General features: G+C 49.6%; 8 protein-coding genes across 8 annotated transcripts; 4 read left to right on the top strand and 4 right to left on the bottom strand.

The window, feature by feature from the left end:
• Nucleotides 1-574: 574 nt before the first annotated feature.
• N7519_005873 (uncharacterized protein) lies at nucleotides 575-2,026 on the bottom strand (the record flags this gene model as incomplete). The annotated part of the gene is made up of 1 exon (XM_057292649.1): nucleotides 575-2,026. One exon carries the CDS (start codon nucleotides 2,024-2,026, stop codon nucleotides 575-577), a length of 1,452 nt encoding a protein of 483 aa, XP_057147460.1.
• A 2,462-nt stretch (nucleotides 2,027-4,488) lies between these two features.
• On the top strand, nucleotides 4,489-6,740 carry N7519_005872 (putative C6 transcription factor (NirA); the record flags this gene model as incomplete). The annotated part of the gene is made up of 6 exons (XM_057292648.1): nucleotides 4,489-4,562; nucleotides 4,628-4,682; nucleotides 4,745-4,780; nucleotides 4,845-5,707; nucleotides 5,759-6,127; nucleotides 6,179-6,740. The coding sequence occupies 6 exons, from the start codon at nucleotides 4,489-4,491 to the stop codon at nucleotides 6,738-6,740; spliced, it is 1,959 nt and encodes a 652-aa protein (XP_057147459.1).
• Nucleotides 6,741-6,820: 80 nt separating this feature from the next.
• N7519_005871 (uncharacterized protein) lies at nucleotides 6,821-7,211 on the top strand (the record flags this gene model as incomplete). The annotated part of the gene is made up of 2 exons (XM_057292647.1): nucleotides 6,821-7,012; nucleotides 7,050-7,211. The coding sequence occupies 2 exons, from the start codon at nucleotides 6,821-6,823 to the stop codon at nucleotides 7,209-7,211; spliced, it is 354 nt and encodes a 117-aa protein (XP_057147458.1).
• A 369-nt stretch (nucleotides 7,212-7,580) lies between these two features.
• Nucleotides 7,581-8,997, bottom strand: N7519_005870 (serine/threonine-protein phosphatase; the record flags this gene model as incomplete). The annotated part of the gene is made up of 3 exons (XM_057292646.1): nucleotides 7,581-7,583; nucleotides 7,647-8,910; nucleotides 8,981-8,997. 3 exons carry the CDS (start codon nucleotides 8,995-8,997, stop codon nucleotides 7,581-7,583), a joined length of 1,284 nt encoding a protein of 427 aa, XP_057147457.1.
• Nucleotides 8,998-9,450: 453 nt separating this feature from the next.
• Nucleotides 9,451-9,879, top strand: N7519_005869 (uncharacterized protein; the record flags this gene model as incomplete). The annotated part of the gene is made up of 1 exon (XM_057292645.1): nucleotides 9,451-9,879. The coding sequence occupies one exon, from the start codon at nucleotides 9,451-9,453 to the stop codon at nucleotides 9,877-9,879; it is 429 nt and encodes a 142-aa protein (XP_057147456.1).
• A 353-nt stretch (nucleotides 9,880-10,232) lies between these two features.
• On the top strand, nucleotides 10,233-11,607 carry alg3 (dolichyl-P-Man:Man(5)GlcNAc(2)-PP-dolichol alpha-1,3-mannosyltransferase; the record flags this gene model as incomplete). The annotated part of the gene is made up of 3 exons (XM_057292644.1): nucleotides 10,233-10,382; nucleotides 10,503-10,946; nucleotides 11,005-11,607. The coding sequence occupies 3 exons, from the start codon at nucleotides 10,233-10,235 to the stop codon at nucleotides 11,605-11,607; spliced, it is 1,197 nt and encodes a 398-aa protein (XP_057147455.1).
• A 122-nt stretch (nucleotides 11,608-11,729) lies between these two features.
• N7519_005867 (putative eukaryotic translation initiation factor eIF1a-like protein) lies at nucleotides 11,730-12,209 on the bottom strand (the record flags this gene model as incomplete). Its single annotated transcript, XM_057292643.1, has 2 exons — nucleotides 11,730-11,835; nucleotides 11,899-12,209. The coding sequence occupies 2 exons, from the start codon at nucleotides 12,207-12,209 to the stop codon at nucleotides 11,730-11,732; spliced, it is 417 nt and encodes a 138-aa protein (XP_057147454.1).
• Nucleotides 12,210-12,603: 394 nt separating this feature from the next.
• Nucleotides 12,604-13,281, bottom strand: N7519_005866 (glutathione S-transferase family protein; the record flags this gene model as incomplete). Its single annotated transcript, XM_057292642.1, has 1 exon — nucleotides 12,604-13,281. One exon carries the CDS (start codon nucleotides 13,279-13,281, stop codon nucleotides 12,604-12,606), a length of 678 nt encoding a protein of 225 aa, XP_057147453.1.
• Between the last annotated feature and the right edge of the window lie 52 nt (nucleotides 13,282-13,333).

Genomic DNA, 13,333 nt, shown 5'->3' with positions numbered 1-13,333 from the left:
CACATAACTACACGAAGCAAGGATGGCCTAGGCCGATCACAGTGACTACAGTACGTCTCGAAACCTTTGATTCTTTCTCGAACCGTAATTGCCAAGACGGGCTAGTCTATATTAAGAGTTGTTCGAGAAACAATCGAAGAGTGTGGATGGTGACACTATACCTACCTACATGTAGGTAGTGCTGATGCTGTATGAACTGCCCAGGTGGTTACAGTTACAAGGCAAAAGAAGGTTGATTGGGTTTCAAGCTTTGATTTGAGTTGAATAGATATCTTAGGTGGTGATCGAAAGATCGGTCCCAAAAAAAAAAGAAAGAGAAAGAGAAAGCAGCCATAGAACAAGCATTGCGCTGTCAGGGTAGAAACGGGGGTATGTAACAAAAGAGAGAAGAGATCTGCGCCAAGCAGGACACCATCCTAATCCAACGCCGCGCTTGCAGAGGATAACCGAAGATAAAAGGAAAAGAAAAACAAAAGATTTATGTACTGGTGAAGCGAAGTGATCAAAAAGGGAGAAGTATCGTGCCATATCCTGTGCTCTGCGCTAAGACGGGACTTCCATCAAGTCCTTTATTTCACTGGGCTGAGACGCCCACCCACCGGGACGGAACGGTGTTGCTGTCATATCCGTCCTCGTATTGTCCTGACAAGTGGGAGTTTGTCTTGCGCGCTGGCAGCCAGATGCGAGCATGCGCAGGGATGTCGTCGCGGAGTTTGCCGCTGCGGCGCATATTCATTTCGAGAACCACTACACGCAAGAAATCGCTGTTCTCACGGATTTCGCGCTGGCGAGACATGGACGGAATTTCCGGGACGAAAGTGACGAATTTCTGTTCCTTGCTCGCGATGTGGAAGTGGTTTCGCCGGTTCCCGCGGCCGGCGCGACGATATGTCTGCATTTGGATCGAGACGGCGCACGTACCGGATGTCTGTGGCTTGTCGTGGGGATGATCGTGATAGACATACATCTCTGCCGGTGACATCGGAGTCGGGTTCATCGGAGATGGATTCAGATAGCGTCGTAGTGCTGGAGAAGGGGTTTCTTGCATCGGCAAAGGGCGGCGGTCATCGGTCATTTCTGGGGTGATAGTGAAAAGAGACCGGGTAAGGAAGTCCTCTGGTTGGACGGAGGGTGTGGCAAATGTCGAAACCGACTGTGCAGCGGATTTAATGGCCCGTAAAGATGCTGTGAGGTTCGACTTGAAAGTAGATCCGAGGCGCCCAAATGATGCAGATCGTTTTGCGGGTACTGTCTCGGGTGTGGCAGGCTCATTGTCGTTATTGATTTCGATGAATTCACACTCATCGATTTCGGTTACAAGCAGAGGATGGTCCAAGGCACACTCCTCGCAATGCGAATACCGAGGCTGTCGTCTCTCCGGTGGACTCCTATGTCTGGGAGGGGTGGGTGGCGAGGGAAGGCTGGACGGTGATGCTAGGGCATGTTCTAATGACGGCATCGAATCGCTTGATGATGACTTCACGGACGGTGGTGATTCGTCAGAATCGTTGCAAGGCAGGAGTTGCTGATTGTCTTCATCAGGCGGGCTGAGAAGGATGTCAAGAGGGGAGTAGGCGGCCCCGTCCAGGAAAGTATCTTCTTTCGACTTGACATCTTCCTGCAGCATACGACTAAAGTCTTCGGCATGGTTTCCCCGAGGAAGTTTCCGAGGTCTGCGGGTGCTCCAGTTTCGCCGCGGTACGGGAATGGCCGTTGCGTCTAGCATCGAAGTAAATGACGTGGGGATTGGGCGGTCATTGGATGAGCTGGAAGAGGACCGATGAGAGGATTCCGAGGTTTTAGATAAGGCACGTGAACGAATATCTCGACGTGCTGGCAGAGTCCGCGAGCCACGCTTTGGAGGAATTCCCACTGGAATGGTGTTGATCGATCCGCGGGTCTCGGTCTTGGAGGCCGAGAGATGAAGGTCAGAACCATCCGACGGTCTGGATGGCTTCATTCCATGAGACTGAAAGGGTTTGTGCGGCGGCGCCGAGCTAAATAGAAATGCTCTCGGTACCATCATGTTGACTGTTGTCTCATCACACGACCAGTTGCTATTGAGGCCTTAACCAGATGAAGCGCTCTGGTCGAGTCTCTGAGCGAGATACATGGATGAAAGAGAAATCTGTCCGAAGTGAGAAGTTCCCAGAAAGTCAGACGACAGAGGACTAGCAGCCAATCCGAAGGAGTATGTGTTGGCCCAAAGAGATGCAAGGGAAGCGGATAGGGCCGTGAGACAAGGGCATGCAGGCACACACACGCGAGCTGATAAGGTAATAGACAGGCGATGAGGTAAGATTTGAGGGGAGGATGCCCAGGTGAAATATGAGGCAGGAGGATAGTAAATGAACAGGAAGGAGGATAATAGCAAAAATAAATAAAAAATAAAGAGATGTAGAAGTTATAGAGAAAGAGATAATGGGGGAAAGAAAGTGATGATCTCAGATAGATAAGCCGTATTGGGCAGGTAAACGCATGTAAAGATCACGGGAAGAGCAGGACAGTAATTTATTTTACGGTGGAATTGATTGGCTGTGCGGGGGACAATGCCGGCAATCCGGACTGTGTGTGATTGTCACAGTATTTCTGGTAATTTTTAATACAGTTCCCATTACTCATGGAACATTCCGCCGGTGGAGTCCGGAAGGAATGAAATTTTTATAGTTATTTTTATTTTTGGGTATTTTATTATTTCACTCTTTGGATATTTTGCATTGTGATATGTACAATATAGTTAAAATGAGTATAACATACTTACAATATATTTCCTCTACAATGCACCTAGTAAAACATACATACATAGTATATATAAGATGTATCTGAAAACGAATCACATCTATCCCAGCCTTTCAGATCGTTGAATAAGATATGTGGGCCCTTTAAGGTTGCTTTTAGTGCGGCGCGAGCAGATGCACACCGTTTACTTGAGAATATTTGAATCAAGACAGAAAGAGAGAAGATTGATTTTTATCCTTTTGACTGGCCTTGCTGATTTGCTTACATTTTACAGAAAAAGCAATGGAATTATAAACCAAACATATGCAATTCGGCCATTTTGATAGATCGACAGTGGCTCCGAGGCTCCGGTTCCCCTCATGTTATTAATTATTAAGGGGGAAAAATACTGAAAAAGGAGCGGGTGGCTGCAGTCCCAAAACGTCAAGTCGAAGAGACCCGACGTGGCTAGTGGAGCGCCTTAAGCGAAAATAATTGCGGTGAAGCCCCTATTTCTTCCCTATATTGTATTCCCAATATTGGGGGCTTTTAATTGTGTTAATTACTCCGTATATTTCGATTCATGGCACTTCCAAAGTTGGATGATTGCGTCCGAAGCATCCGTAAATATTACCTATCTAAATATTCCGAATTATTGTATATGTATTCGATGTCTTAAGTGAACACTGTTGTACATGCAAAATAGGCCTTGAAAAAAAAAAAAAAAAAAAAAACAAGAGAAGACCCACCTATATTTGCTACCTGAATATTCTTATTACTTGACTCGAGGAAGTCTCATAGATGTGAAATACAACCAAATGTCCACATCCCAAAAAGCAATGTTGAGACATGGCTGGTGGAGCGCCTTTAGGGTAATTGCGGTGAACCCTTATACGATGCATAGAGTGGTCTTTTTTTGTCTTTTTTGTGAGGTTAGGCAGTCATACATGGTTTATCCATTCGGTCTGTTTTGCTTGCGGCTTTTTACATATGTAACCTCGATCGGTCTACTCCCGTATGTAACCCACCAAGGGTTGGATCTTTCAGCAGGGGAAATCCGGAACATGTATCGGAGATAATATCCTTACAGTCACTTGGCACAGCTCCAAGTAACTTCCTATTTTCTACTCCGTACTCCATATAACAATAATTATTAATTTAATCATATGGAATGAGCTACGATAGACACAACTACCTACAATGTTATATTTGTTATTGTATGGGAGCCACGTGAAGACATTAGTCAGCCGCTTATCGAAAATAGAACATCCCGACACCTGCACAGCCATCCAGAGGCCGGCGATAACCACATCTTGTGTCGTCGCTGTCCAGGTGCTTGCATCCAATCATTTCAAGGGCATCGCCAATCTCTAACATCAACCCAATTTCTCACTGAACTTGTCCCCGCCTCCACTGCGGGTCATTGCAATCGTGGGGTACATGATTCCTTCTACAATTGCCATCAGGCCTGTGTAGATCTCCAAGCGTAGCTGGTGCGTCGATATTTCCTTGTTGTAAGGCACAAGCTCCGATCTTAGCATCTTACTAGACGGGCTGGATCATGGGTGGTCCAATAGACTAACATGCCGACATAGCCACCGTGTGCACCCTCGGTCTAGCAAGCCGTCATGTTCTACTAACGAGCTCTGCACTCTAAAAGATGGACATCCCATGTCGAGGTTTGGAAAAGACACTAGACATGCGAAGAGGTTCCGCGGAGAAACCATCCTACTCATTTCTTGAATCGCACCTATCAAACTATCTGAAATCATGAGCGCCGAACGTGCCCAACCGTCCAAAAGACGATGCGTCAGCACAGCCTGTGTCGCCTGCCGCAAAAGGAAGTCAAAGGTTGGACTCTCACATTCTGATATTGAGATGTCACATTACTAATAAGATCTGCGTATAGTGTGATGGAAACCTGCCCAGCTGTGCAGCTTGTTCCTCAGTATATCATACACCTTGTATGTGACACTTTCACATAGAGCAACATGCAACATCGGCATTTCCTAACGTTTCATCATAGGTGTATATGATCCAAACTCGGATCACCGCCGCAAAGGTGTTTACAAGAAAGACACTGATACATTGCGGACCCGAAACACCACCTACAGACATTGATACAGGCAATATTAAACTACGACGAAGCAGATGCCTTCGAACTAGTACGTCAGATTCGCTCTTGCGATGATCTCGAAGATGTAGCGGCTTCGGTGATCGCCCAGGAGAAGGGGCTCATGTCTACGGACCAAGCAGCAAAGGAGTCGGCCAGCAATGAGAATATGGCTGAGATAGATCAATTCGAGTCAGAGCTGGCTGGCAAGATGAGTGAGCTCATGCTCGACGGTTCTCGCAAATTTATTGGCGGTACCTCGAACCTCATCTTCTTGCCGCCAGGCTCTGAGCTGCACGAGTCTGCTTCAATTCAAAACAACCTCGCCCTCATTGCCGATAACCAAACCCACGCTGTGAGCCGCTGGACCGAAGTCACAGACGACGACTCCCTAATCAGCCATCTAATGACCATGTACTTTACATGGCACTATCCGTTCTTCACTACCTTGTCTAAGAATATGTTCTATCGGGATTACATCCGCGGAGTTTCCAGCTCATATTGCTCTTCGTTACTCGTCAATGCTATCCTAGCTCTGGGCTGCCATTTCAGCTCGTGGCAAGGTGCTTTTGATGATCCTCAGGATTTGGCAACTGCAGGAAATCATTTCTTCAAAGAGGCGAAGCGACTCGTATTGGAAAATGACGAACATGAGAACGCAAAGCTTTGCACTGTCCAAGCATTCGCACTTATGTCTGTCCGAGAGGCGGGATGTGGGCGTGAAGGAAAAGGCTGGGTCTATAGTGGTCTCAGTTTCCGCATGGCTTTTGATCTTGGGTTAAATCTCGATTCGGCGAATCTTGGGGCGCACAGCCTCAGCGAAGAAGAGATTGACGCTCGGCGGATAACCTTTTGGGGTTGCTATCTCATTGACAAGTTAGTATCCATTCCATTGATTATCTCTAATTCCTCTCTAACTCTGTACAGATGCTGGTCAAATTACCTCGGTCGCCAGCCCCAGTTGACCTCGGCAAATGCCAATGTGCCCAAGTTTGATGTGTTGCCACAGGAGGAAGCAGAGCTGTGGTCGCCCTATACTGATTCCGGAGTCGGTCACGAGAACACGCAACCATCACGAACCAGGGCTGTCGCCCTCCAAATATCCAAACTGAGCGAGATCAGCAGCGATGTGCTTGTGTTTTTCTACCATCCGACCGAACTTGAAAACTCCCAGCCCAAGCAGTCGGAACTGAAGAAACTGAGCGATGTTCACACCCGCCTTGAGGCATGGAAAAACAATCTGCCCAGGGAACTGGTAGCAAAAGAAGGACAGCTACCACAAGTGCTTGTCATGCAGTAAGCTGACAACTTCGCACACGGTGTTACCTCAGCTAACTCTTGTCTCAGCATGCTGTATCAGCTTCAGATAATCCATTTATACCGACCATTCCTGAAGTATACCAAGACAAATACCCCGCTACCTTCCCATGTCTCACCTCGCAAGATATGCACACAGGCCGCTGCGACTGTTTCCAAGCTGCTTCGCATATACAAACGAGGATATGGACTGAAACAGATCTGCAACATCGCTGTCTATATTGCCCACACTGCATGCACCGTCCATCTTCTCAACCTCCCGGACAAAAATGCCCAGAGAGATGTGATACATGGCCTCAAAAATCTCGAAGAAATGGCAGAGGGCTGGCTCTGTGCTCGACGTACCCTCCGCATCCTCGACATATCCGCAAACAAATGGCAAGTAGAGTTGCCACCAGAGGCAGTCTCAATATTTGAACGCACACATAACAAATGGGGATCCTGGGGCTCTTGGGACCAGACCACTTCCCCCTCAACATCCGACGATTATCCCATCGCGCCCGTATTACAACCCCCCTACAACTCCAAGCCGATTTTCACCATCTGGGCCCCAATTCCAGAATTCTCGCACCGGACCCATCCCCATGGTTGATGCACCAATGGCCTCTCAATACGGGTCCATCGCCGCCGTCCCAATATCGTTCCCCCCGATCCAAGGAATGCTTCCACCTCATGCCCAACGGCCCGAGTTTGCCCCTCCCGAACCAACATACCTCCGGCCCCAAATGGCCTACCAATTCAATCCTCTTCCGGGATCCGTTCCGGCCCCCTCTTCCCCCATCCGAACAAGTGGTACGATGGCTCTGGGGCTCGTATCTCACCCCAAAACGCAACGCCGACATCGGTTGCATCGCCCGTGTCTGGGTATGACGGCACGGAAAATCTGGTCGAAGAGAGCCAGGACTGGTGGTCGAGAAATGCTAGTGCGTATGGTATCGGCATGGATGGTTGGAGTGGTACTTGGAATGCCACTCCACGAAACCAGCATTCTCTCATGCAATTCCAGGACGGTAATCTCATGTCTGTTGCTCGGCCTTCTAGTCCTGGCGATGAACAGCCTTAAGCCCCAGGGGGGATGTCGACAGCCTGGTCGCCCTTGAATCCCGATGATACCTAGGTACAACCGGCTATATGGAAATAATCCACAGACTATGTGATTTTGGCTCATAGGGACATATCTCGTTCGATTTTGATACCACCTTAGGGGGGATTTGTCTTCCGGCGTTTAAATGGACATGCATCTACAAATTTGGTTTCTGTTTCAAAATCTTATGATCATTTACAGACAAGGACATTTAGAGGTGCAATTATCAAAAGATTTGTCATAGATGATCATTACCTAGGTAGTTCTCAAAACCAACACCGAGGCGCAAAATGCTACTTTCCAAGAGAACCATATAAAAAGAGAAAAAGAAAGGTGCACGGGATGGTATCACTAGACATGGATGTTAATAAGATGGCATCTGTCAAAACAACAGGAAAAAAAGGAAGAGCTTACCAAGAAATAATCAGCGACAGGTTTCTTCGCAGGCATGCCCCTTGTATCCTGCGCTGCAGCCTCAAAGACACGATATCTCCTTCCGGGACTGATGACTCTATTATCTGTAACAATGCCGTTGCTCCGACCATATTCGCCGTTGCTGCGGGCGACAGTGCCACCACCGCTGGCGTCTTCACCAAGTTCAAGGATAGCGGCAACATTGCCGCAGCGGTAGCAGTAGTTCGGAGCAGACCAGACAGTGACGATACCACCATCAAACATCTCTTTGTATCCCTCCATAACAAGCTGGTGGGCCCGCGCTACAAGAGACAAGCCGTTGAGATGGTTGAACTGTTTGACGATATCGCCGCCGAAGAGGAACCCAGCCCCACGAGGACTCAACCCCCAGCCTTCGATCTCATCTGGATCTGACCAGAGCAGATCACACATGGCACCTTCATGTGGCACCTCTTGCTTGCGATCAATCAGTCGAATTTTATCGACAGAGTCAATCAGCGGTGATAATCCACCGTGTACACAGAGCACCGCACCAGTCCGGCTAGTGGTGGCGCTGCCGTTGCCATCGCCGCTGGCACCCGTCCCCGGCGCACCCGATCGTGAGGGCGCGGCAGCCTGGCCTGGGGCGGCGGAGATGTCTCGTGGCGGGGAGATATTTCTAGAATCTGTAGATGCATTGGAAGACGAACGCTGTCGCGGGCGGTACGTGCTCATCGTGACATCGCCTCTGGAATTCAGTACTTCTGTCTCCAGCTCGCTGTCGGCCGGCATGCTTGATAGTGCTGTGTTAGAGGTGGGTTCTAGCACCGAGCTCGCGCCGAGCACGATCGCGCCCAGGGCCAGGTAGTCGAATACTTCGCAGCAGTACCGCCATACGTTTGCGCTTCCGTATTTGCGAATGCATTCGTCGTAAAATCCATATACTGTTGTGATTTGGCGTGATTCATGGTTGCCGCGGATCAAGGTGATGCGGTCGGGGTATCTGACTTTCAAACAAAGGAGGAGAAGGAAGGATTCAAGAGAGTAGAAGCCACGGTCGACAAAATCGCCCATGAAAAGGTAGTTGGTATCGGGAACATCGCCGCCGACGCGGAATAGTTCCATCAGATCGTGGAATTGGCCGTGGATATCGCCGCAGATGGTCACGGGGGCGTCAACGGACACGACATTGCCTTCTTCGATCAAGAGCTCACGCGCCTTGTAGCACAATTCGCGCACTTGGCTTTCGGGGATCAGGCGGCAGCCCCGCAGCTGCTCGATCGCCCTATAAGGCAAAAAGCATTAGTTTGACGGTGAAGATGGAGGTCTAGAGACTTGAGGGGTTGGTGCCATACCGGTCTAGGTCACTCATCTTGTCGAGAGAGGGACGGGGAAGGAAATGAGGACTGTGTCGAAGTCAAGAACTCCCCAAAAGATAAATCAGATAGCTTAGTTCTCCGAAAAGCACAGTCTCATCTTCGCGAAGCTATGATGCACGACGCAGAGACTTGAGAGAAGCGGAACATCCAATCACGCGGGAGCCAGATAAGATTAGATGCACCCAAAGCCTTTGCTGTCGTTTTCTCTCCGCACGTTTCCTTTGAGAGTCACTTCACATTTGCCGTCGGAGGTTCAGAGGCTTGTCAACTTGGACAATTATTACTGAACATTCAATTGGCCTCCTTTTGCCTTCTATTTCTTCCCTCCCTGTCCGACTATACCAGCCCGGTCCGAGCCGATGGCTTGAAAAATTCCAGAACCAGTCGGCCACGCCCACCTCGTCTCAATTGAACATCAATACTCGTTCTCTCTCACTTCATACACAATGCCGCCACATCTACACCCTCGGTCGCGGTCAACCACCGGCCTATTCGCCGGCACCCTCCTCGCTTCTCTCCTAGTTGTCGGCATGCCGCACGTCTTCCCTTGTCCGGCCCCACGACGCACCTTTGCCGATTCGGAGATGACCATGACAGCCGATGGACAACATGTACCACGTTTCCGACGCAGACGGCGAAAGGATCTCGAAGTGGGCCCAGAGGACAGCCAGCCCGGTCAGCCCGCGCCAGCTGTTGTGGATGAGGAGGTCTCAACATTCCTTCAGATGGAGGAGGAAGCGGACAAACTCTCACATATCAATCGAGAATGCCCTGTTCCCAAACCCAAGGGTGTTATAGGGGAATTGCTGGGTTTCCGAGATATCCAAGCGAATGGGCAGCACCAGCCAACCGCCCTGTCTGAAGGAGACCAATAATGCGTGCACATCGACACTCTCCTTCAGATTTTCTCCATTTTGTTTTCTCGGCTTGTTTAATGATACCATGGATTTTGACAATAAGGGTTGGGTGGACCGGTGGATGTTTAGAAGACCATGCTCGAGGTCCCAATTCGAGCTAGACCTACAGCATATGTATTTTCTGTGTACAATGAGATGTATAAAAGCAAATACCAATTATATTAAGACTCGAAATAGTCGAAAGTTATACAATTGTCCTAACCAAAATGTGCTATCCTCAACTTGAATGCAATTGTAAACGATTATCTCGTAGGCGGAGCCAGCTCCGGCCACCTTGAATATTCCCCCGTCAACCATCGAGGGTATCCGTCATGGCATTGACAGCCCAGGGCTTCGTCTACGACGTGCTCACTAATCAGCAGCATACGAGATGGATTGCGCCTCTACTCATTCTAGGCGACGCGCTACTCTGCGCCCTTGTCATATGGAAGATCGCTTGTAATACCGCTCCCAGATGTCGCGTACTGAACCAGACCCAGCTAACCAAGCAACAACCACAGATACCGAGATTGACTGGTCGACATACATGCAGCAAGTCTCTCTATATATCTCCGGCGAACGCGACTACCTCTTGATCAAAGGCTCAACCGGTCCCCCTCGTCTACCCCGCCGCCCACGTATACATCTACACCCTCCTCTATCACCTCACCGATGAAGGCCGTGATATCCTCCTCGGACAGGTGCTTTTCGCAGTGCTCTACCTTGCTACACTGGCTGTGGTAGTTGCTTGCTACAGACAGACGGGGGCACCTCCCTACCTTTTCCCGCTCCTTGCTCTGTCCAAACGGCTGCATAGCATATTCGTTCTGCGCATGTTCAATGATGGCGTTGCGACTTTCGCTATGTGGCTTGCTATCTATCTCTGTCTGAGACGCAGCTGGACGGCGGGTATTGCAGTGTGGTCTTTTGGGGTTGCGATTAAAATGACACTTGTGCTGCTTGTGCCTGCCATTGTGGTCATTACTCTTCTCAGTTTGGGGTTGGCGCGAAGTATTTCGCTCGGAGTTATGGCTGTTCTTATCCAGGTGTGTACTTGACAAGTCAATTGAGCCCTAGGGAGTCGGCTAATGCAATAAACTACAGGTCCTACTTGCGGTTCCCTTTCTGCAGACTAATAGTATAGGCTACCTCTCTCGGGCATTTGAGCTATCCCGCCAGTTCTTGTTCAAATGGACAGTGAACTGGCGGTTTGTAGGGGAAGAAACATTTCTTTCAAGGGAGTTCTCTGTGGGTCTGCTTGTGCTGCATATATCCTTGTTGGCTATCTTCTTCAGAAACTGGGTAAAACCTTCAGGGTCGAACATGGTTCGTTTCCTCCAGGATACTATCCAGGGACGCCAAAAGACAGTTCCACTCTCAAAATCCTTCACTATGACCGTGATGTTGAGCTCACTGGCCATCGGCTTGCTATGCGCCAGGTCCTTGCATTACCAGTTTTTCGCGTATCTCGCGTGGGCTACCCCCTTTCTTCTCTGGCGCGCGGGTATCCACCCAGTTCTTATATACGCCTTATGGGCGCTGCAAGAGTGGGCTTGGAACGTTTTCCCCAGCACAAACGCAAGCTCGGCGGTTGTGGTGTTGTCGCTCGCGGTCCAGGTCTTTGGCGTGTTGTTCAATGGCTCGAGCGAGGTCGATAAGAAGAGTGACAAGGGGAGCAGCCGCGGCAAGGCGATTGTTCAAAAATGAGAGATACCCCGGCCCCATCCTGAGGCGTGCATATTTCGAGAATCATTGTTAGAGCCCCGAATCCCTGTGTATCGTAGCGGCTGCCATCGAACAAACGCTTGGTGCCTTTGAAAGGCGATCATTCAGTCCGACTCGTCCGAGGAAGGCATCCGGCCCACACGAGACTCTTCCTCTTCGTCATCGGAGTCAGCAGTCAATACAACGGGCTGTTTCACGAATTCCTTAGGCCTGTGGGGAAACAATACCAATTAGTGAATGAGTTCGTGGCTAATCTTAATCGAAAACACATACCAAAAGGGAGCCTTCCTCCAAGCTTTCTCGTCCCTGACGATATTGACAATTTCCCCTTCGATTTTATTGTCCCGCTCCTCCTGGCCCTTGGTATCGACCACCACGTACGAGCTGCGCTTGATCCAGATAGCTGAGCGGAATCGCGCAGGTAATTCGACGAGCATCTGCTTCTTGTCTGTCTGTTCGACCAAGTAGATGTTGTTTCCGGTGGCTTTGATTGCTCGCACGATCTGCTGAGTGTTGGATAGCTCGTCTGGAGGGGTCAAAGTTCCCTCTGCTGTAGCCAGCATCTTTCTGCGAGGCGGTCCCATTGTTGAAGATGCAATTTAAAATGATGGATATCACGAACGCAGAGACAGGTCAAGTGCAAGAGAAAGTTGGGGAGGAAACTAATTCTCCGGGAAATAATTTGATCTTATCGGCGGGGCTTCCAAGGTTCCTCAAAAATAAGTTCCGGGACACTCAAAAGTTTTGACTACAATCATTCCAACCCATCTCCAGGGCTCTATTAACACACGAAACTTATGTACTATACAAGCTAGGTATCCCTTAGATCCGCGCATTCCCTAATACCCTGCCTTCAAGTCTTCCCTTTTATTTTTCCGTTCCTAGCTTCAATCGAACAGGGTATGCCATATTTGGATCAATGTTCAAAATTGATAAGCCCAATCGCCGGGGATCCTGTTCATAAAATTCACCAATCCATTACCAGACAGTGTTCTCCGGAGCATGGGTGGAAATGACAGGCTCCAAACCCGGATCCCCCTTACCCAAAGCGCGCTTATAGGCCTCACAGTGTGACATCCGCTCAAGATACTTCACAATGTCCGGGTATGGCTCAGGGGAGTATGGATTAAAGAGACGGAGCGCGGTCACGGAGAAGACCGACATGCAATCGGCAGCTGTGAACTCATCGCCCGCGAGGTATGGGAACTTGGCCAGCCGAGCGTCCATGGCCTCGACGTTCTCATCAACGCACTTTTGCGTAACCCTGGTGCCGAGGCCCTCTTTCGAGTTACCGCTAAGACGACCAAACATCAGAGCAACTAGACCCGGCTGCGTGGTCCCATTAGCTCGATGAAGCCAGAAGAGGTAGTCGCCATATTGCGGGTGAGTCGAGGGCAGAGATAGGCGCCCATTGGCGTACTTTGTCAGAATATATTCGAAGACGGCGCTTGTTTCGGCAAGGACCATTCCTCCGTCCTCAATGATAGGTGCAGTCCCAGCCCAGTGAATCTTGCGATACTCCTCTGGGGCAGCCAGGGTGGGAGGCTCTCTATCGTACGACTTCAAATTGTAAGGAATGTCGAGCTCTTCGCATAGCCAGACAACTCTCTCGGAAATAGAGCGCCGTAGGTGATGGATGGTGAGCGCAGACGACATGTTCAGAGAGGGAGTTGGCAAGATAGTAAAGTGAGAAGCAGTAGTTAGGTGA

The sequence above is a fragment of the Penicillium mononematosum genome, assembly GCF_028829835.1.
Source record: "Penicillium mononematosum strain IBT 11891 chromosome Unknown utg000003l:1.0-8172316.0:1.0-8177699.0, whole genome shotgun sequence".
Taxonomy (NCBI): domain Eukaryota; kingdom Fungi; phylum Ascomycota; class Eurotiomycetes; order Eurotiales; family Aspergillaceae; genus Penicillium; species Penicillium mononematosum.
Note: the sequence above shows the minus strand (reverse complement) of the source record. Positions and strands in the feature narration are given on the sequence as shown.